Below are 23,293 nucleotides of genomic sequence, written 5' to 3' on the forward strand. Positions count from 1 at the left end.
TGGACCTATATTGAACACATACTGAATTTAAAAAAAAATCCACCGTGCGGAAAGTAGAACGAACAGATGCAGATAAGTTTTATATTGTTTGAGAGACAATCTAGGAGACTAATTATGAGATGGAGATAAAATGTAGCGATTATCATACAAAAATCGGCAAAATTAAAAAGCGTGGATTTTTTTTTTGAAAAGCTTTTGAATTAAATAACATAAACTTCGATTTGTTCCTGTTTTAACCTAATATGACATCGACACATTTGCAGAGATTAAAATTAGTTTTATAAATTAGATAGAATTTATCGTGCACCAGTAAAATTGTATAAGGTATTTCATTCAATGTTCTCCAATTTTTGACATGTCCACTACGCCAACTTGAGTTAAACAACAAACATGTACATTATAAGGTACAAAATTTAAAAACCAGCCGCCGCGACTGGTGTTGCAGCTCTTATCAACTTATTATTGGCAGGATATTTCGATTCTTTTGCGTCGGAAAATGTAAATATTTACTAGGTGATCTAGCGACGCCATCATGTCTTCTACGTTCTCGTTGATAAAACTTAATTGTAATTTTATCGATATCCAACAGTGAAAAAGTAGCTTTGATGTTTCCGGGGGAACCCTATAAAGACACAGGGTTCAAATTGTTTGTTTCTATGGAAAGTGTCAATCCCGATGAATGCCCACAATCGTTACTAACTCTTTTTAGGTCTTACACACATGATAAATATTTGAAAATTGATAGTTTTATCCAATATTTATGCCACCCGTCCAAAAAAGCAATCATATTTTTGCGCGAAGCATAAACTATATTTCGCACCAATATTAATGCCTTTCATAATATATGCTCGCCTGTTACTTTTCTGACAAAGTTGCTTGAAATATAATTTCCCATCTTGCCACAATATCGCTTTTAAAACTTTGAAACGTTTTTTCAATTTAAGGTTGAATATTCACGCGAAAGAGGAGACAAATAAAATTATTGAAAAACGGTATGCTAGTAGACCTGCGGCAAGAGCTCAAGTCAAATAGATATATATATTATATTATTTATACACTCCAGATTATTAGATGTTCTTGTAAACTTGATATACGCCGTTATCCTTCATTCCATGCATGTGGTATGTAGTATACTTTTTTAATATTATTTTGGCAATGTACACCCTGTAGAAAATTTGCGATGCGCATATTTTAATATCATGACATGTACCGCAAAATAGTGTAAATTTATCGCATTTTGTTGCTCAGATTTAGAAGAGAAATTTGTTTAGTTGGTTTCGACTTAAATGGAGTATGCTCGTTGCAAGTTTGCACACTCACCTAATTAGAACTTAACTGATAATTATTTTAACAGATGACAGTAATTTAAATAATGTACAGTTTATTCGATGTCTAGTTTTTCTGAGGCCTCAACTCTATCTAACATACGTCTTGTTTTGCTGTAAACGTTGGAAAATGCAGCCATATGGAAATTCTCAATAAAAAGAAGCTCCACATTTGCGAATATTGTGGGAAGTCTTTTACAACAAAAAGCAATTCACGTATACATATACAAGAGGGCATACAGGAGAAAAACCATATGGATGTGACTTTTGTCAAAAATGTTTTACATTGTTAGGTGAACTAACTATTCATGTGCGAAAACATACAGGAATGAAGCCATATGCATGCAAATCATGTGGGAAGTGTTTTACAAGTGCGGGGCATCTGACCAGGCACCTTCGAAGCCACACTGGAATAAAACCATTCACTTGTGAGCATTGTGGAAAATGTTTCGGAGCGAGGGAAAATTTGAAAAGACATATTTTGACCCACACTGCAGAAAAAAACTACACTTGTAAACAATGTGGAAAATGTTTCAAGACCTCCAGTGCATTAAAAGCTCACATGGAAATTCACACAGACATGAGACCATACACATGTAAATATTGTGGAAAGTGTTTTAAGCAAAATTCGTGTTTGACTAAGCATACACGAATCCATGAGGGAATAAAACCATTCACTTGTAAAATTTGTGCAAAATGTTTCTTAACTTTAAATCAATTGAAGATTCACGAGAGAATCCACACAGGGATGAAGCCATATGTATGTAAATTCTGTGGGAAACGTTTCACGATTGCCGCACATTTGATCAGGCACAACCGAATCCACACCGGTGAAAAACCATTTACTTGTGAACTTTGCGGGAAATGTTTCAAAGCGAGTGAGAATTTGAAACGGCATATCTTGATTCACACTGGAGAAAAACCTCACTCTTGTAAACAGTGTGGAAAATGTTTCAAGACTTCAAGCGAATTAAAGGTCCACGTGCAAATCCACACAGAAATGAAACCGTATCCTTGTAAATATTGTGGGAAGTGTTTTAGTCTCCTAAAATATTTAACATATGCGAACACACCAAAAGGTGAAACCGTTTCACTGTGAAGTTTGTGAAAAAGATTTTGCAACATCAAGTAAATTGATGAATCATAAGATAATTCATACAGGAATCAAATCACATTTATGTAAATTCTGTGGAAAAGGTTTTACCATGGTCGGAAATTTGAATCAGCATACCAGAATTCACACAGGGGATAAACCATTCAATTGTGGTGAACGATTTTCACGTAGTGGAAACCTAAAAAATCATATCCTAATTCACACCGGTGATAAAAAATAGTCATTCACAAAATAATATTTGAGACTTCACGAATTCCCACAAGAAAACAAATGATATCAATATCACAGAGTGGGCCTCCATTACCTGGCCATTTGAATTTCATTCAAATTTGACAGTATTTCAGTATGACAAATTGATTGTCACTGGTGTGGCAAACATTATTTGAATATTTTGAAGTGGGCCCCACTTAGCCAACAATATAATGCTATAAAACCTATGTATCCTATGAATGACTATGAATTTGATTAACGTTTTGCATTGAAATTTTAGACTCAAACGAAAATCCAATCCATAACTTGTGATTTGAAAACCTTAGGTAGAAAATATTTCAAAAATAAAATGTTGGTATATTATTATGTGATATGTATTTTTTATTACCGCTAGATGGCGCAATTCGCTCTATTTTTTGACCATTTTTCAACTCTGTTGAAATGATTCTCTCTGTGGCCCGACTTGCTATATAGTTTGTTACTGCTATAGTGTAATAATTTTTGAGGGAATTGACTATTACAATAATGCAGTGTTGTAATGATATAGGGTTAGTCTTATTTTTACTATTGTTATTCAAATTAATAATATTAATCCGAGTAAACCTGTTAGTTTAGATCTTCCTATAATTATAAACAGTCACTGGACATTATTAATATGGTGTGGCAGAATTTTTACTATCTTTTTGTACTCGTTCGTATATCTTTCTTTTTTTACTGAGTAATTAATTTTTTGTCTCGCTTTTCTCTCTCTTCCGATCTTATCATTTCTGCGTGATTGTGTGTGTGTGCCTCAATTAGTTTTAATAATTTTAGCCTCAAACCTTACTTGAGGTTTTGTTTGCTCTCCCGATTTTATAATCTGTTTTATTTATTTTGTTTTTATCAACTATTTCAACGTCTATTATGCTGATTATGGAGTCGAAATATGCATGTATTTGCCTCAAAATGTAACAGTATCTGCATAATAATAAACAGTGCAAAAGAGACGGGGCATGTTCAAGACTTTATTGGCCTGAGACACAGATGTAGTTAATTTAGATAAATAGACACAAACTATTTCTTAGTGACTAACCTGTTTAATTATCGCAGTGTGTCGTGTCGTAAAGTTTCAGATGTTATTGTATCGTGATTCACATTGTCTTGTTTAGTGTCTGAAGTTTCTGGGGATTGGCAAAGCCTACCGTTAATATTCACCGTCGTTTTGGTACTATTCTAGTATGTGGACCAGGTTAGGGTTAGGCCAAATTTTAATCCGATTTTTTTATTATTTTGATCATATTACCAATTCGGAACTGTCTGTGTTAGCCAAGTGAGTATACCCCCTACTCACGGATTTCCGGCCCTTTTACACAACTTGATGTAAAATGAACAAAATTATTTACTTGCATATTGGTACACTTAGTACTGGAGCGCCAGAATTTCAATATATTTTGGGGATAAACATACAGTATACTTTAACATTTGTAATATTCATTTAGGAAGGTTTAAAAGGTCCCGGTAAACTATATTAACTGTGCATATTTTAATACGCAAGTGAAGACGGAAAATACAGCAAATTGAAAAATATAGCGTCAGAAGTTATAGAAATGTGAATAAAGATTCACCAATGTCGCGAGTCAGAGGCGCGATTTATGTCCTATTCTTCGTATTTGTAAAATATAGGTGCAGAACTAAACGACCTCAGAATCTGATATTTATATTTATTTAGTGTTGACTTTGGCGTGGTATACTCATTCAAATACACATAAAAATTTAATAGTATAATCAAGCATACAACCACGAAATATATATATATCACATTGGCACGTGATCTTACCAAATATAACTACGCAGTCCAAAAGGCCGAATGTTAACAGTCAACAAATGAAAAACGTTTCTTCTTCGTCTCGCCCTGAACATCGGCGGAAATATGGTAACAGCATCGCGATTATGAAGAAGTGCAATATTATTAAAATCGTGTCTAAGTATTGAACGCCCTTCTTGTCAGTGTCACTCAATACCGAATTATTTGAATGATGCTCAAAAACTCAATTACATTATTGAATCACGGCGAATTAAACACATTTTTCTTCCGACTGCTGATGTTACAGCAGTTGGCAGTTGATTCATTAACTAAAACCTGCAAACTCAGTTAATTCGCTTCGGATAATAATCTGAAGATTTTGCCAATTGAATTGAACCAGCACATTTGACAGTTATAAACGGAAATAAGAGTATTGTTTCCACAACCTATTTTGTCAACGCAAGATCATCTAGAAAAATCTGAGCAAAGCCAAGGCCGAATAAATTTCTTTTAAACGGCTGAAACCAATGTCCTGAGCGAGGGTTGCGAGGTGCATTATCAAACCATACAGCAGGGGTCGGCAACCTACGGCCCGCGGAGTAACATAATCCGGCCCGCGACGCCTCACTGAATTATATCCATAAAACAGCTGTTTTGACGATTATATTTTTCACGTTACACAATCCATTGTGAGACGCGTGTAGACTAAATTATATTATAATCTAACAAGTATGAAATTCACAATTACTCGTTTAATGAGCCTATAATTTAATTATAATTGGACAAATGGCAACAAAACGCAGAAAAGTTGAGGCTGAGTGCAAATGGTTCAATGGCGCCGAAAATGCAATGAGGAAATAAATCTATATTCTATTCGAGAGATGTATTACTGCTTCATTTTTATTATAAAAAGTATCATCCATTGGGTTTTAAACTGTCTAAAAATATGTGCGGCCCGCCAATGACTTGCAACCCTTATTTTGGCCCGCGAGCGACAAAAGGTTGCCGATCCCTATATTAGACCATAGGTTTTCAAAGTGAGGGAAATCTAGGGGCTGCGTGAGATACTCGTTCACTTATTAAAATACTGATTTAACTAATTTTGGAACTGCCCAAAAAAACAAAAACGGCTTCAATACAATTTGACGGTAGCGTCTAAATGTGGCAACATGGCGGTTATTAAAATACGACAATATCTATAACTTCCAATATATAACGCCATATTTTAATTAAAGTGTTTGCCAAGTGTATTTTTTTATATACAAAGCAGCAAATACATGAATCGGAGTCACTAAATGAAGTAATTTTACATTACTCGGGAACTTTTTTATGTTGTTTTAATTTTTATAATTCATTCATGGGGGGGGGGGATTCAATGGGGGGCTCCGTACATAATAGTCAACTTCGTCACGGGCTCCATAACACCAAAAGTTTGAGAACTCCTGGTGGAGACATCTAATACGACAACAGCCCCTGTGTGGTATATGTTGCCCATACTATCTGATCATTGAAGCAAATATAAAACACTCAGACGTGTGGCGCAACGCCTGGGTTATGATTTTAAGTTGTACTCATAGGCCAGAATTCTAACCTGAGATCATTTCCACGATAAAATTTGACTCATTAGAATAATTAGTAGGAAGGTTAATCAGGATCTTTTGTACAAAGCCCCACCAACGCTTACAATAGGAGAGAGAATTAGTAATTATACTATTAAGGTTGGGAATGCGCCTGAAATTTAACTCATTCCTAACCCCAACTGGATAATTACTAATTTAATATTTAAAAACATGGCGGGGATGTTTTTCTCAAATCTCACATTTTTGTATTAGTGGCGGAAGCTTTGTACAAAAGATCTGTAAATTATTAAACTAAATCAATATATTCTTGTATAATTTTAACGATATGCTGCGTGCCTTTTCTACGCGCCTTGGATTGTGTTTCTGTATATTACTAGTATTATTCTTTTTATATTACAAAATATAAATCCTAGGTAATATCCATATAGCTCTACCCAAATTGAGTCCCTCACAGTCTTTTTGACCAGGTTGCCTCACTATTTAAGCCGACTAATAAAAATAAACTATGTTTTTATGCCAATTAGCATTATTGAGTTGCAATCAAATGAAATATTTCTAGGCGAAAACGATCTTTCAAAAGATATGAATATAAGTTTAAAATTTTCTTTCAAATCATTTTGTAAGATGTGCAATAGTATACGTGTTTTTGTTTGCTATTGGGGTCGTCAAAGACCTAAGTATATTTACATAATACTAAGGGAACTAATTATTTAACTACTAATTATTTTTACTTATATTTACATAACTTCGAGAAATCGCTGTAAAACATCTTTGAATACATACGAATATCTTGACTCTACATAAGCAAATAAAACACTCCTGCGCATATTCACAATTCATTCGAAATAAATCTAATTACAGTTGCATATCAGAGCTTCGTTACTTTCTCACAAGAGTCAGCGCCGACGCCACATAGAAGATTGCAATAATGAGTTAGAGAGCGAAGTTAGTGTATACGATTCATTTCTTTGTAGGGGCGTGCCAAACCTTTCTGCAGCACAGGGCGAGTACTTCAAAAATAATTCGAGGGAAAAAACAAATTATATATTCTGTTATACGTGAAAATGAATAAATTGAAGATAAAGTAAGAGATGTTTGTATTGCGGTGAATCACGCAATGACCAGACTATCACATTGGCGGGACAATCCTAATTTCACTAAAGTTTTTTTTTTTTTTTTTTTTTTTTTTTTTTTTTTTTTTATTAACTTTTTTTTTTACGGATCAGAGTTTTTCCAGTCTCGGATCAGTGTCATAAAGACACGTCATATCCGAGTCATATCGGTATTACGCTCCATAAGCATGCCACTGCGTAAGCAGCGGTCATATCGATAAGGCGGCTTCCGTATTCACTATGCATTGCGAGGCAAAGACTTCGGCCCCGGGCATCAGTACTTGAACTGAATCGACACTTACTTACAGATCTTTAGATCGGTAAGTATGTTGATAGGTATTTGTCTGTTTGATGTACGCGATATCTCACGAAGGCGAGGTTGAATCCGCTCCAAATTTGGCATGCACATTCATTATATCTATCTCTTATATCTCATTCATTATATACCAGAAAAGCCTATTGATTTTGGATTATGTTGTATAATTAGCGAGTTATTATTTAATTAGTGATGGGACACGCGGTGTCACTATAGAGTCATGCATCGAAACCGCAGTTTCGATCGATAAGGCTTCTGTCTCCGACCGATATTCTCGTATTTGTTTTGTGACATTTCCACGCATAAAAAAAGGCAAAATAGGACATCAATTTTTTTTTAATAATTGAATGCCCCGAAAACGAGACGATGGTACATATTGGTCTTCGATATGAGTAATCGATAACATGAAAAACTATCGATGACATGATAAACTAAAAAACTATCACGTTTTTACGGACTGTCAAAAAATTTGCTGATGTGGGGTTATACGACTAAACGGATTTTAGGAAGTTTTGGGTTACCGTACAAAGCTCATTAAACAAATAAAAAACTCAATGTTTTTTAAGTCTATTGTATTAAAAAAACGTAAAACTGCGGTTTGTTAATAAAACAATAGTACTAGTACTGGTTTTGAGTTTAGCCAATAGAGCATAAAGCACTACCTGATTGATTCATTGGGAACACCTTCTTATAAGACGCACGATCAATTTTTGAGGGAAAAGGGATTTAAAGTGCTCCGTATGGCGCTTGTTCAGGTCAAATTCCAGCAGACAAATGACCAAACTATATTTTTAAATACTAGATTTAAAGCTTACATATATCTTAAAAATGAAATTTTTCGTCTGTACATTGCTGATTGCGAGTATCGCTGTTCTTGTGAGCAATCCAGTGGATTGTAATAGACAACGAATGATGACTTGCACAGTTGATGACGACGTTACTGATAGCGAAAACACCGGGCCTGCATCAAATACTCTTCTTCAGGGGATTCCGGGGAAAAAGGCCCTAAAGGAGATTGGGGGCTGCCTGGGGTCAAGGGTAAACCAGGACTTGCTGGTGTAGTGGATTATGAAAAGATAAATGCTACTATCAAGTACATGATGAAATCGGGTGAGAGAGCCATGCTATTGATTATTTGTTAGAATTATCAAGAGATTGGATATGCCATTAATTCTTCTATAAGAACTTCAAGAAAGCACTTTATTCGATTGCATATTATTTTCGTTATTGGTGCAGTTTACATTTTGGGGTTTTCCATAATGAAGCACGATGAAATGCTACTATGAAAATCGTGTTTTGTCGTTCCCAATCAAATATAACCAATAACATTTCAATTTTTTTTTACCAATGTCTTTGGATAATTCATTCGTGAAAATAAAAAAAAGATGGGCAAGTTCTATTTTCAGTCGTCATCGCAAACAAAGAATCTTTGAGCCCACGAAATTTAATCTTTAACCACTGAAATTTTAGCGAGCAATTATTCCAGCTATTAACGATAAAAGCGTTTTCCTACAACAAGGATGAGAAAATGATTTCTAACAACAACAACATAATAACAACAAACCGATCCGTGCCCAATAACCATGAAATCTCATATATAATCCTCCATTTTTAGTTGAAACCGATTTGACTGAGAAAATAGAGAGACAAGAAAGAAGGAAATTCAAGAAGGTGATTATTTCTTGGTAATATCAATAAATTAAATTTTTTATCATGGGTTGTTTGTGCTTTATAATTTATATATTGATGTGCGAAATATATTATAATTTAAAACGAATAGGCTTTAAAAAAGAAAGTCTTGTTTGAAACGACATTTTAAATTATAAATGTACCATAATGGTCCTACCAATAGTCTATATTTCTGATATCCGTATGTTATTCGAAAAATGTGTTTTGCACAAAATTCTCATACGTAATAGGACACGAGAATTAAGTATTTCATTATAAAAGCTTGTACTGTGCGTTAAGATGACAAGCGGATGTTACAACAAAATAACTGTTTTCAGTAATCAGACTGACAAGCCGCTAGGCGCTCATTATCTCTGCTGAATGCACGAGGCGGTCCGCATTTCAGTTAACTACCGTTAACATCCGTGCAAAATTTCACATATCAAAACTGCCAGTTTATTTTGAGCGCTGCGCGTGTAGTAGGTGGGTTACACTTCGGCTAATAATTAATCATGTTCATTAAATCCCTATAGCTTTCCCAGTTTATGTATCCATAACATGGAAAATGACTTATTCGAATGAGTATTTGCTTCTACGGCGGGTAGCGATCTCGGAACTTCAAATTTTAATAGAGTTTACGAGATAATGGCGACAAATTCTGAGAAAAAACAACGATTGGCGCGTTTTTTCGTTGATACATTTTCGACTGTTTTCAACCAAATATCAGGAAACGTAAAACCAAAACCTACATATTGGCCACCTTTCTTGGTGTTACAATTGAGCCACGTACGGCAACAATTGGCGAACAATTCTCCCGCCGTACAATATGGTTATTTTTCGAAATGAAACGTGCCATATATTACGGACCATACCCAAGGATCACTTTGAATCATTTTTCCATCAAATACCCTAAATTATTTTTTTTCTGTAAAAAATCGATCGCGTACCTTATAAGCCCGTGCGCCTACTGTATCGATGATGTAGTTAGTGCTTTATTGTCTACATTTTGAGCGGTAACGAATACGCTTTTTTGAACCGTTGTGTGTTATAGCCCGGCGCGCCTCATTGAGTAATTTATTGACGGCTCGTCTCTAACCAGGTGCGTATTATGGTAAAATAAGGCTAAGTAAAATAAGGTGAATGAATTCATTTCATATTTCTCCCTAAATAAAAATTAAATATCAGTCACATAGTTGCCTTGAATTAAAGTTATCACGAACTGTGGTTTATTTCAGCAATGGAGAAACACCGAGCAGAAACAAACGAGACAATAAATAAATTGCTAGCAAGAATAGAAACATTGGAGGAACATAAAACCATATCTGCTCCATCAACACTGTTTCCGCCTCCTGGGATTGCTGAACAAGGTTTGTCACATTAACCATTTCTATTTAGTGGACTTTATAGCTGACCAAGAACCCCGTATAGGTTGGGCCATTCAAATGGCGATTGGAACATCATATCCCGATTCAATGTATTTGAAATAACGTTTTGAAACATCGAATCTCTTTTACTATAGCGCTAGACAACCATGTAGATGGATTACATGACATTGAAAAGCTAAACAAAAATGTTTCGTACTCCTGTAGTATGTGAACCAAGATGTCGGCCACCGGAACGTAGTGTGTATGCCAGGTTAAGGCTAGGCCATAATTTCAGGTACAAATACTACATGAGTCACTTGGCTAGTCCCCGAACTCCTATTATAACTAAAATAAGGAAAATTGGAATAAAATTATGTCCTAACCTGGTACGTATACTACTTTTCGGTGTCCGCCATCTTGATTCACATACTACGGAAGCGCCAAAAGTTCCTATTTTTCTGACGCTGATATTGCATTGCTCCGGTGCATTGGGTTTCAAGTGGATTAAACGAACGTGTGTGTTCGATTTTAATTTGTTAACAGATATATAACGTCTTAAGTTCGGTTCCATTACATTTGAACACACGTACATTTGAACCCATGACAATTGCACCTGCATACTATTGCACCTATGGAAATTTTTTTGTTGTACGGATAGTTGAACCCATACTAACCCTAACCCATGGGTTTCAGCACCCGCATATTGATTGAACCCGCGGATATAGACATGGGTTCAAATGTACGTGGGTTCAAATGTACGGTCACCCTTAAGTTCGAACAAGACTACTACAGTACTATCTACTCACACGTGCTTTTTATTTTTGGAATCTAAATGCTTACATGTAAATCCGACGCCGTATGCACAAGGCTGTAAACGTTGGTAGTATAAGTAGAAGTATAATAATTAATATAATAATATAACAAATTCAGATGAATTCCTATGATTTCACAATAGCTTATTACTTATCGATTTTAATCGGTAAGTATGATGATAGATATTTGTCTGTCTGTTAGATGCACGCGATATCTCACGAAAGCGAGATTGAATCTGCTCCAGATTTTGCATGTGCATTCATCATATGTCGGACCAGAAGCCTATTGATTGGATGAATTATGTCGTATAATTAGCGAGTTATTAATTAGTTAGTGATGAGACACAAGGTGTCACTATGGAGTAGGAGCGCTTTTTTGGGGGATCCCCTGACTTTCGATCGATAAGTCTTCGGTCTCTGACCGATATTCTCGTTATTTGAATTGCAGATATTGTGCGATATGACGGGAAAATATTCATACCGTTGGCATCTGAAAAGATTCGTAAAGCATCAGCGATCACCAAATGTCAAAAATTAGGTGGGGAATTGGCAAATATATTCGATCAGAATCACATGAACAAGATAATGACGTTCATTCGTGACAACAAGATGAACGGGCAAGAATATAAAGTATTTTGGCTCGGCATGACGTATGATCCTATTGTAAGTTATATATTTTAGTTACAATATCAAATATAAAGCAATATACAGGGTGCCCCCAAAGTCCCTTTATAATTTCAATTTTGTTGTGAAGTCAATTCTCAATATTCTTTAACCAGGTTTGTTGTTTTCCAGTAATTGTCTAAATATTTTTACTTCATTTAATACATCTGTGAGGGCCAAAACAATATATGGTATCGATAACATCCCTTTGCAAATTTAAATTTTTTTAATACTTTTTGGACACCCGATAGAATGATATTGAAAGTTAATTTGTGTGATTTGCTAGCCTGCAATCAATTTTACCACTTAGACGTAAGGCAATAAGTTGAAACGCTCGTTGCCCTTCAAGATCGGAGAATATTATTTAATTTGAAGTGACCTTGTTTGAGTTGGCGGGCAACCTGGTTAAGCAGGATCCGAACACGAACTTCATAACTTTTGAGTATGCCTACCGTTTTCACGAACCATATGGCGCACTTAAAAATCTTTTTTCCAATAAAAATCGACTGTGCGCATTATAACCCGGTGCGCCTAATGTGTGGATCAGGTAGTGCTTTATTGCATAAACTCAAAACCAGTGCCGGTACTATTGTTCTGTAAACAAATTATCATTTACCTTTTCTTTGAATAAAATACAATACCCATAAAAAATATTGAGTTTCTGGTTTAATAAGCTCCGTACGGCAATTTATTAATGGTGTGCCTTATAACCCTATGGTCGTGTAATACAGTATGTTCATATTGTACTGTTTATTAAACACTTCATATTAATTCATTTTTTAGAATCAGATTCTTCGTTTCCGCAATGGAACTGTGATATCACAAAGTGGTTTCAAATGGCACAGAGGATTTCCACTCAACGGGTACGGTTATTCTTCCTTCACAAACATGTGCATCAGAATTACTGAAAATTCAGCAATGCCACATCAATACATTTACAACCATTCTGATTATGATAGATACGCCCTATGTGAAATTTACAGGCTTGTCCATGGGACTTCTTTTCCATCCCGTTCCATTCCATAAAAATTAATTTTTATTCCATCTCATCCCATTGAAATACAATTCAATAATAATTATGAAATTATTTAGGTTGAGTAGCTACTAATAAATAAGACTACATTTACAAAGAGAAATGCAAAACGACAAAATTTAGTCGCTTTGTTAATTTTAAATTTCAGAAATATTGTTCACGTAATCCAGTATTATACTGGCACTAATATTCTATTTCCTAGTCAGTCTGCTAATTCAACAAATCAACAATTTCCAGTTTATCGATTGTTTCTAATAATTCAATTAATTCGAGTAATTCCTGAACCATTGTCCTAACTATCATGTTACAGCCTCCGATGACACTGGCCAAAGTAATTTTCGCACCAGCTTTTAGCAATGGAACTCTGTGTTCATTTTCCAATAATGTAATGCTTGTAAATTGGTTGCCATAATTTTCGAAATATGAAACAAAATAAATAATAGATATAAAGAAAAAAGGGGGCTCCCGAAGTATGCGAACCAAGATGGCGGACATCGGAATGTAATATGTGTACTAGGTTAGGGTTAGGCCATAATTTTAGGTATAAATACTACGGGAGGCTCTTGGCTAGTCTTCGAACTGATAATAGGACTAAAATAAGGAAAATTGGAAAGAAAAAATTGCCTAACCCTAACCTGTTACCCATGTTACGTTCCGATGTCCGCCATCTTGGTTCGCATACTTCGGGAGCACCGAAAAAAGAATAGTAAAAAACATTTAAGATGCAAAAAGTAAAAACATCGAGGTGAGCTTTGACAATTTTCTATGTCATGGCTACTGTCCCATAGAAAATACAAATGTGTGCTATCCCCCATCTCTCAGACAAACCCTGGAATTTTAACTTTTCATCCAACTGTTGCAAATGTTTTATGAAAACTGGAAATCAGTTGAAAAAACTTTTCCTTGTCAAACACCAACAAGAAAGAATTTGATTTATTCGTATTTTTTCTATATAAATATAATACCAATGATAGCTTGAAAGTGTGTATTAATCATTTATTAAATAAGGATGCTTTAAAAAGAAAAGCTGTAAAAGTCAAATCAAATAAACAAACTACAAATTTAATGGAAGAGCAACGCCCGCGAATGAACTTTCGACAATTGCACAGATTTTTATATTTAGGTCTTGTTATTGAGTACGGAATGGACGCATTCTTCTCGAGCATAGTAATTCGTTCTTACCTTTTGAAACGTGCATTCTTCATGTTGATTTTTTGCCTGGCAAGCACAAAATAAATATGTAATATAGTATGGGAGTAGTAAAGACGAAAGGCACTCGAAAATATTTAAACTGAACATTTGCTCAGTGATTTTTGGTTCGAAATGTAATTGTAAGTTAGGTTGCAGCATAATGGAACTTAACGCTAATATATCATAATTTATGTTGTATCTGTTTATGTATAATAATATCTGTTCGAATGTAAAGTGGCATATTCTGTAGTTGTCAGTATGGGAATTATGAGATAGGAGTTAATGCATCTAGCAGTGAGTGAAATTATTCCAGATTTTCAATAATAATATTTATGTAGAGTCTAATACTAAAATGAATTAATAAATTGCATAAATGCGCAGGTACTACTAGTTCGTATTATACATTTCAATTTGAGCAAACGCTTCATAATTCATTTTAGATTGTGGCCTTCTGTCAAATTAGATTGTTAAATAATCATTACTCGTTTCACTTACGAAGGGCAATGCTTTAATTGATTTCCAACCCTTCATACAGGTGTAAAAATTTTTGTAAGTCACTCACAATCTCAGTAGCTCTTTACGTGATTGCGAATACAGAACCTTGTACAGTACGAATACTGCTCACAAAGACACACGGATAGCACAGCTCTCTCGTGTTCAGCCGTTTTCTCGGTCATAAAAAATTAGTATAAGAGACCTAAATTTGTCCAAATCAAATAGACAAAATGATGAAAGTATTTTCACATACTAGATTTATAGTTTAAATTATTTTGGAATGAAATTTTCAGTCAGTACCTTGCTGATTGCGAGTATTGCTGTTCTTGTGAGCAACCCAGTGGATTGTGATAGACAGATGATGAAATATTGGTTGATAAAGGACCTGCATTAAATGCTCGTTTTCAAGGAATTCTGGGACCAATAGATCCGAAAGGCAGTCGGGGGCGACGAGGGTTCAATGGTGAACAAGGATCTACTGGTGAAGTCGATTATGAGACAATTAATGCTACTATTAAGTACATGTTAGAATCGGGTGAGACGACCATGCTATCGGTTATTTGTTATCATTCCTAATGAGCCAATAAATTCACCTAGCTTATATTATTTCGCGCGCATAAAACTTTGGGCGCTCCCCATAGTATGTGCACCAAGATGGCGGACACCAGAACATAGTATGTGTACCAGGCTAGGGTTAGGACATAATTTTGTTCTAATTCTCCTTATTTCAGTTCTATTATGAGTTCGGGAACTAGCCAATTGACTTCCGTAGTATTTGTATCTAAAATTATGGCCTAACCTGGTACATATACTACGTTCCGGTGTCCGCCATCTTGGTTCACATACTACATGAGTACCAGACTTTTATTCGATAATTTCTTTTTGCAAAAAAACGAAAGAAATCCAGCTACCCTCAGCGTAGTGATTGATTTGACGATAATTTCTCGAGTCGTATGTGATATTTTTATTTACAAATTAGACGTAATTTAATTGTTATTATTCTCTACTTAATAAGACGCAAGTCATATACTTTCTCCTGACTGATTTATTGTACAAACAACTATCATTTGTATTCAGCAATAGAAAAACTACGAGCAGAATTGTTAGACAGAATAGAGAAGTTAGAACACCCACCACCTACTGGGATTGCCGAACAAGGTTTGTTGAACTAATGAACAAATGTTTCTGTTGAGCTTTGATTTAACATACTTCAATTCGGAGTTTCAGAAGTATGTACACCAAGATGGCGCACAACCTGAACATAGTATGTGTACCAAGTTAGAGTTCAGGTTGAGCGCCATCTTGGTGCACATACTTCGGGAGCGCCATCAATTCAACGTTTTTACTCTGAACAAGGCTCTGTGAAAGCACTCACTGGTATGTGAAGAATTATTATATTTTGAAGATTACTTCTGGTTCGCCATTACCTAACTAAATGCCGATATGGATTAACCAAACCCCTTAGGGCCTTCGCGTCCGTCTTTTGAGGTTAAAATTACTGAGTGATTTTCACGACCCAGATTTTGGTCGCAAAACACTAGACTAGCCAATTTTGAACTAATATGATTCCAGTCTCTTCGAAATAATTCCTACTCGGATAATATTCGATTTTGTCCTCTTGACTTTAAAATCAATATCATTGCTCTCACAAATTCAGGTTAATTTTACTTTTTGTATCATAGTGTACATTCACATGATTGATATGTATATAATATTCATTGATTCGCTTCTTGTACTCTCTACGTTCTCTTGCTTTCGCAGCGTAACATGCCGAGTACAATTAGAAAAATTATAAATCGTATGACGACACATTTATATCAATTCATTCGATTTAACAATTGCTAATTATAAATTGCAGATATTGTGCGCTATGACGGAAGAATATTCATACCGTTGGCATCTGAAAAGGCTAAAAAATCATTAGCGACCGCCAAGTGTCAAAAACTATGCGGGAAACTTGCAATACAACCAGAAATATATACAACCAGACCCACATGGATAAGATAACGACATTCATCCGCGACAACAAGCTGGGAAAGGAACGATATAAATATTTTCATCTCGGCATGACATACGTAAGTTGAACATAAAAGTTTTATCAGTATTTCTTTGAGTACTTTATATCTGCGTTACAGATTAGGCTCTGCGCAAGAATATACTCTTTTATTTAATGGTGATTAAGGCGGGCAGCATTGACAAAGGACTGTATAAACCATGACCCAAGATCTTTAACATATGATGCCAATATGATGTACGAAAAGTTGACAAATTCCATAACATTTGAATATAATCATATTGTACTTTTTTTTCAGGACCGGATTCTTTGTCTCCGCAACGAAACTGTGATATCACATCGGAGTTTGCAATGGCACGGAGGATATCCACTTAATGACGATTTAACAAGCCCAGATCAACACATTGTCAACACACCGGATTTTGAAAGCTACATCTTGTGTGAAATCTGAACTTTAAACCAACAGTTATAACAAATTGTAAATACAAAATGAAAAACTGCTTTCTTGTCAAACCCAAATGTTCACACCAACAAGCAAGAAATTAAATTCATCTTTTATCTTTCTCGCTCGAAAATATTCAACCTTGAATTGTTTAATTGAAAACAGATATGTTTGAAACCTTTGAAATTACTTGCAGGTATAACTGTACAGGTATTTTGACAGGAAAATCCTTGAACATAGCGGAGTCATATTTCATTATTTTTTACTTTATTGTCCTATTATTACTTTCTATCACATTATACTTTGAGACAATGATTCAAATAGAAACGAGTCAGAATATGACAAATACTATAAAAATAGTGAATAGAATTCACATCATTTTTTGAGAAAATAGATTAAAATCATCAAAGGATATATAAAATAATGTCACTTTCGATAAATAGTTTTTCTGAGCGAAAATTGATATTTTTTAAATGTCGATTGGTTTGTTAGTATATATTTAGCACAGAGAAGTCTGGTGGTTAGAATGTTGAACGCAACTCTGTTGGTGTGCTCTGTTGGAGATTTGAAAATTTTTCCCTTCACCCAGTGTATAATAAATTGACTAGGCATGTGGTTCCCAACCTTTTTTCAATCGACCCCAATTTTCTGAATAAATAAATTTTGTAAATTCTCTCAACCCAAGACGAATACTAAAAAATGCTCAAATACTAAGCGTCATGTATGCAGTGTTTTCATGGCCGCAAAATTAAATAAATAACATATTAAAAACAATCATTTTTTACCCGTAAAGCTGCGCTTGTTTTTGAAATGTGGCATTGCTTCGATTAGAAAAATAGATGCCGCCAGGTTTTTACGTTTTATGCCGTGATAATTCCGACATATAGTCACATTGAGTAACGCTTCAATATTTGAATAAAAGGATTTTTCGAATTTCGTTGAAAAAACAAGCGACCCAAGGGAATTTTCAGGCCACCGAGTTTTGGGTCGCGACCCAAAGGTTGGAAAACACTGGAATAAGCAATACCGAACTAATAAGATTCCAGTCTCTTCGAATTAATTGTCTCTCGGGTATTATTCGATTTTGTTATCTTGATTTTAAAATCAATATCATTGCTCTCACAAATTCAGGTTAATTTTACTTTTCGTATCATGGTGTACATTCACATGACTCGTATTGAATCGTTTCTTATACTCGTCATTGAATTTGTATTCTTCATTTTTCGAAAGATTTCGAAATTTTTCGCCATTTTTCGCCAAGCAAAGTTGAGAGAAAATTACGTTTTGTAAATTTATGATCAAACTGGTATCTTCTAATTTTTTAAATCAAATATCAGTAAATGTTTCCATATGACACAAAACCTACTATCGACATGTATTGGGATAGAAATGCCATTGGCGATAAATTTCCGACGGCACTTTTGAACAAACAACAAAATATTAATTTAAAGATTAAAAGCAGAATCGACACCAGAACCGGAAGCACAAAATTTGTTGAGCATAGACCAACAATACCAGAGATAGGTTGAAAAATGTATAATAATAATTTATTGCAATAAGGACTTTAAAGATGAGAGAGTATGAAAATTAAATCGAATAAACATACGACAAAACTATTGGAAGAACAACGTCTGCGAATAAATGTTCGAGAATTACGCAAACTTTTATACTTATGTCTTGTTTTTCTTCGATTATTAGAGACTATTTACGCACATGTAGGTAATTCGTTCTTATTAATACGTCTGTTTTTTTTTATACGACGAGAAGATTGTTTAGGGCCAAGCATAAAAGAAATCGACTTGAAGTGGATTTATTTTCTTAGGAATGTACTTAATTGTACGTCTTGTACCATCAAGTACGCATTATTTTCCTTTCGCGTTATTGTGTCAAGTATTGTATAATAAAAGAAAACGACTTGAAGTGGAATCCTTCGTTTTAGTAAACTATAATTTGGCGGTCCTTATCGTATTGGCGTTCTTGTGACAAGTAGTTTTGTGAAACGTGCTTGTTTCAGATGTACATTTTGTTGCCTGCCAAGCAAAAAATATATATGTATAAGATAGTATGGGTGTAGTGAAAGCAACGTCATTAGCAAATATTTAAACTGAACATTTGCTTAGTGTTTTCTGGTTCGCAATGTGCTTGTGTGAGTTAGTGGACTGCAGTCAAGGTTGCCGCCCATAAAGAAACTCAACGCTAATACATAATGATCTATGTGTTTATGTGTATTTATAATAAGTTATGAATATAAATGGACATCTTGTACTTTTCGTATCATAGTTATACAGCTAGCGAAGAGTGAATATTTATAAAGAATTCGACATTTAAGTAAGTGAATTTATTTCATATTCCAACAATATTATTTATGTGATGTCGCTCAACGACAAATACTGCGATTTTTCCAAAAATCCAGTAGCTCTTTATGTATATATGTGATTGCGAATACAGAGCCTTGTTCAGTTCAAAAAACTTCTCCTCCAAAAGACACATAAATAGCACATCGTGGCTCGCTCGTGTTACTCAGTGAAAAACATGTGAGACTTAAATATGTTCAAATTAAATACTTTAAAATAAAAATACAGACAAAATTATATCTCCAAATACTAGATAGTCCGAAAAATGGAATTCCATGTAAGTACCTTACTGATTGCGAGTATTGTTGTTCTCGTGAGCAATCCAGTGGATTGTGATAGACAGCGTATGACTTGCACAGTGGATGAAACATTTGTTGATAACGGAAACACCGAACCTGGATCCAATACTCGTCTACAGGAAATTCAGGGACCAGTGGGTCCGAAAGGCAGTCGAGGGTTCAAAGGTGAACAAGGATCTACTGGTGAAGTCGATTATGAGAAGATTAATGCTACTATTAAACACATGTTAGAATCGGGTAAGAGAGCCATGCTATCAATAATTTGTTATCATTCGGAAAGCTTACCTAGCTTGTAATATCTCGCCTGGGAAATTTGAATTTGCTAATTTTATTTTTCAAAAATTCCGAAAGAAGTCTAGGCTACCCTTGGAGTCGTGATTGAATTACGCTTGTCAACAATTAGCGATCATTCCTCGAGGCGTGTGTGATAATTTATATTGGTGCTTCGTTTATATGTGCACCAAGGTGGCGCACAACCTGATAACCTCGATCTGGTACACCTACTATGTTCAGGTTGTGCGTCATCTTGGTTCCCCAACCTACCAAATATTTATTTATTATATTTATAAATAGAATATAATTTGATTTTCATTTGACGCAATTACCATTCACTACACACCTGATTGATTTATCTCGATTATTTATTATATTTATTTGATTGGTATTAATCTCGACTTAATTTGACGCAAGTCATATACTTTCTCCTGATTGATTTATTTGCAAACAACTATCATTTGGTTTAAGCAATAGAAAAGCAGCGAGCAGAATTGTTTGACAGAATAGAGAAGTTAGAACACCCTCCACCTGCTGGATTTTCCGAACAAGGTTTGTTGCATTTAAAGCTTTGATTTTACATACGATCGATTCAGCGTCTTCAATCTGAACAAGGCTATGTACAAGCAATCAATGATATGTGAAAACTGAAACTTCTTGAAGAACATTCCATTGGTAAACCCAACACCTCAGCCATAGCACCATCTCGTCTGCCTATTTCAGGGGTCGGCAACCTTTTGTCGCTCGCGGGCCAAATGTAAAGGTTGCAAGTCATTGGCATTGGCGGGCGGGCCGCACATATTTTTAGAAAGTGGAAAACCGAACGGATGATACTTTTTATAATACAAATAAATCAGTGATACATCTCTCGAATAGAATATAGATTTATTTTCTCATTGCATTGCATCTCAAAAAATTCCATCGGAATATTTTCGGCGCCATTGAACCCTTTGCACTAAGCATCAACTTTTCCGCGTTTTGATGGCATTCGTCTAATTATAATTAAACTATAGGCTCAATAAACGAGTAATTGTGAATTTTATATTTGTTAGATTATATTATAATTTAGTCTACACTTGTCTCACACTAAATTCTGTTCCGTAAAGAATCAAAACAGCTATTCTGTAAGTATAATTCAGTGAAGCGTCGCGGGCAAGATTATATTACTTCGCCGGCCGGATCCGGCCCGCGGGCCGTAGGTTGCCGACCCCTGGTCTATTTGCAAATACACCCGATTTTTACCAACAAAATTCGAGGTTTAAATTACCGAGTAAACAAGGTCATGTCGCTTGACCTAGCTTGACGTTCTCTCGCTCTTGCAACGTAAGAAAATTAGCATTCATACTAGAGCAGTGCATATATCGAGCTCAATTAAAAAAAATATCAGTTGTATAATATTAAATTCTTATCAATTCATTCGATACACCAATCGCTAATTATTTGAATTACAGATATCGTGCGCTATGACGGAAGAATATTCATAGCGTTGGCATCTGAAACGGTCCGTAAACCATCAGCTCCGGCGAAATGTCAAGAATTAGGCGGGGAACTTGCCAATATTTACAACCAGGTTCATATGGACAAGATAATGACATTCATTCGTGACAACAAGTTGAACGGGGAGGAAAGGAAATTTTTTCATCTCGGCATGATATACGACCCTTTCGTAAGTTGAACACAAAAGCTTTATCAGTATTCCTCTTGACTGCACGTATCGTTTAACTTTGTTTAAAATTAAAAAAAGAAGTTGTGATGTCATACTATCATGCCTTCTTAATTTTTGTGGGTGGATAAGAATTTACTAAGATTTAGAACAGGGGTGGGCAAGGTTTTTGGAACAGGGGCCAAAATATTTGCCCACCTGGACCGGTGGGCCATGTAAGTGAACGTAAGATTTCGTGAACAGAATTTTTTACAGTATTACAAAAGCAAAAGTGAAAAACAAAAGTAAATACCAAAACTAAATTTAATCGCAATCAATAAATTCTTTGAGCTATTTTTTCTAGATGTACATCAAAATTTGGTTTTAGTTTAGTTGTGGCAGCTTGGCAGCATTGGGCGGAGACCAGATTAAGTCACGGATTAAGATGTGACGGGAAAGTGAATAAACCAGGGGTGTGCAAGCGTTAATACAAGAGGGCCAGATAAAAGTAACTGAGTGAAACCGCGAGTTCCAGGCACAAAAAATTGGGTTATTGATTTTGTGACATGCGTTGTTGGCACAAGCTAGCTGTTAAAAAAGCACTGCGAAGTCATAGGAAAGGATAATAAATTGAACTCGGGTATAGGCCTCGCAACGCAAATGAATTGGAATTACTCACACGTACCAAATTAAAAATAAAAACTCGCGGACCGCACATCATTTAAAATTGGCACTTATCCGTGGGCATCACAATTTTTCCTTGGGAGCCGCATTTGGCCCACGGGTTACAGGTTGCACACCCCTGGAATAAACCATGCCCTGAACCCAAAATATGTGACATATGATGCCAACATTGTAAAAGAAAAGTTGATAAAGTACATAAATTGCACTAGTAATTAAACATCTAACCTTTTTCAACTTCTGTCTTTCAGAATCATGCTCTTCATTTCCGCAACGGAACTATCATATCGCAGCGTATTTTCAAATGGCATATAGGGTATCCAGTTACTGGGCACCTTAATTCTGCCAGGACAAACATGCAAATCGGGGTCGGTGAAGATTCAACAAACGTAGATCAATACTTGATCAACAGCCCAAAGTATAACAGCTACGTCCTGTGTGAAATTTAAACTTTTCACCCAACAGTTATCACAAATACTAAATTCATTTGTGTATCATCGTTCTTAGCGTTTTCTTGTGTTATTTTCCAACAAAAAGATACTACAACCATTATTGTACCTAAGTTGACATTCGCATTTTGCAAATTCTGCGCTACGCTCGACGATTTCGATCACACCACGGCCCTATTATTATACCGCATAAAAGCTTAAAAATGGCTGTCTCTTCCAAGTTCTATACTTGTCATGTTCCATCAAACCAACATGTATGTTTCAGTACAGAGGTTCTCAAACGGTTGGGCGCGTACCTCAAGAGGGTGTAGACAGGAGGAGGCAAAGCTAATTGAAAATATAAATATTTGTTAGATTTGATCTTGCCCGCCTTATTTTGGATAATAACATTTTTTTATTTTGGATATTTACCTTTCGTATTACCTACGTATTTTCAACTTGTCTTTTGAATACTTTCGCCTTACTATCTGTTA

General features: G+C 35.2%; 3 protein-coding genes across 3 annotated transcripts; all 3 read left to right on the forward strand.

The window, feature by feature from the left end:
• Window positions 1-1,367: 1,367 nt before the first annotated feature.
• LOC144422675 (uncharacterized) lies at window positions 1,368-3,625 on the forward strand. Its single transcript, XM_078112369.1, is given in 2 exon segments — window positions 1,368-2,422; window positions 2,424-3,625. Coding segments are annotated over 2 exon segments (1,005 nt in total). The 5' UTR covers window positions 1,368-1,653; the 3' UTR covers window positions 2,660-3,625.
• A 4,643-nt stretch (window positions 3,626-8,268) lies between these two features.
• LOC144422837 (uncharacterized) lies at window positions 8,269-12,989 on the forward strand. Its single transcript, XM_078112707.1, has 5 exons — window positions 8,269-8,335; window positions 8,425-8,550; window positions 10,344-10,475; window positions 11,733-11,947; window positions 12,731-12,989. Exons 1-5 carry the CDS (start codon window positions 8,269-8,271, stop codon window positions 12,971-12,973), a joined length of 783 nt encoding a protein of 260 aa, XP_077968833.1. The 3' UTR covers window positions 12,974-12,989.
• Window positions 12,990-19,698: 6,709 nt separating this feature from the next.
• LOC120344427 (uncharacterized) lies at window positions 19,699-23,288 on the forward strand. Its single transcript, XM_039413657.2, has 4 exons — window positions 19,699-20,012; window positions 20,520-20,600; window positions 21,500-21,714; window positions 22,623-23,288. The coding sequence occupies exons 1-4, from the start codon at window positions 19,742-19,744 to the stop codon at window positions 22,818-22,820; spliced, it is 765 nt and encodes a 254-aa protein (XP_039269591.2). The 5' UTR covers window positions 19,699-19,741; the 3' UTR covers window positions 22,821-23,288.
• The last annotated feature ends 5 nt before the right edge of the window (window positions 23,289-23,293 follow it).

Source organism: Styela clava, chromosome 5, assembly GCF_964204865.1.
Source record: "Styela clava chromosome 5, kaStyClav1.hap1.2, whole genome shotgun sequence".
NCBI classification, from domain to species: domain Eukaryota; kingdom Metazoa; phylum Chordata; class Ascidiacea; order Stolidobranchia; family Styelidae; genus Styela; species Styela clava.

Bases quoted from the DNA above. Each gene is read 5' to 3' on its own strand.
- LOC144422837 (XM_078112707.1), top strand. From the start codon at position 8,269: ATGAAATTTTTCGTCTGTACATTGCTGATTGCGAGTATCGCTGTTCTT. The intron at 8,551-10,343 runs GTGAGAGAGCCA...GGTTTATTTCAG, and splicing joins CAAGTACATGATGAAATCGG to CAATGGAGAAACACCGAGCA. The intron at 11,948-12,730 runs GTAAGTTATATA...TTCATTTTTTAG, and splicing joins GCATGACGTATGATCCTATT to AATCAGATTCTTCGTTTCCG.
- LOC120344427 (XM_039413657.2), top strand. From the start codon at position 19,742: ATGGAATTCCATGTAAGTACCTTACTGATTGCGAGTATTGTTGTTCTC. The intron at 20,013-20,519 runs GTAAGAGAGCCA...ATTTGGTTTAAG, and splicing joins TAAACACATGTTAGAATCGG to CAATAGAAAAGCAGCGAGCA. The intron at 21,715-22,622 runs GTAAGTTGAACA...TCTGTCTTTCAG, and splicing joins GCATGATATACGACCCTTTC to AATCATGCTCTTCATTTCCG.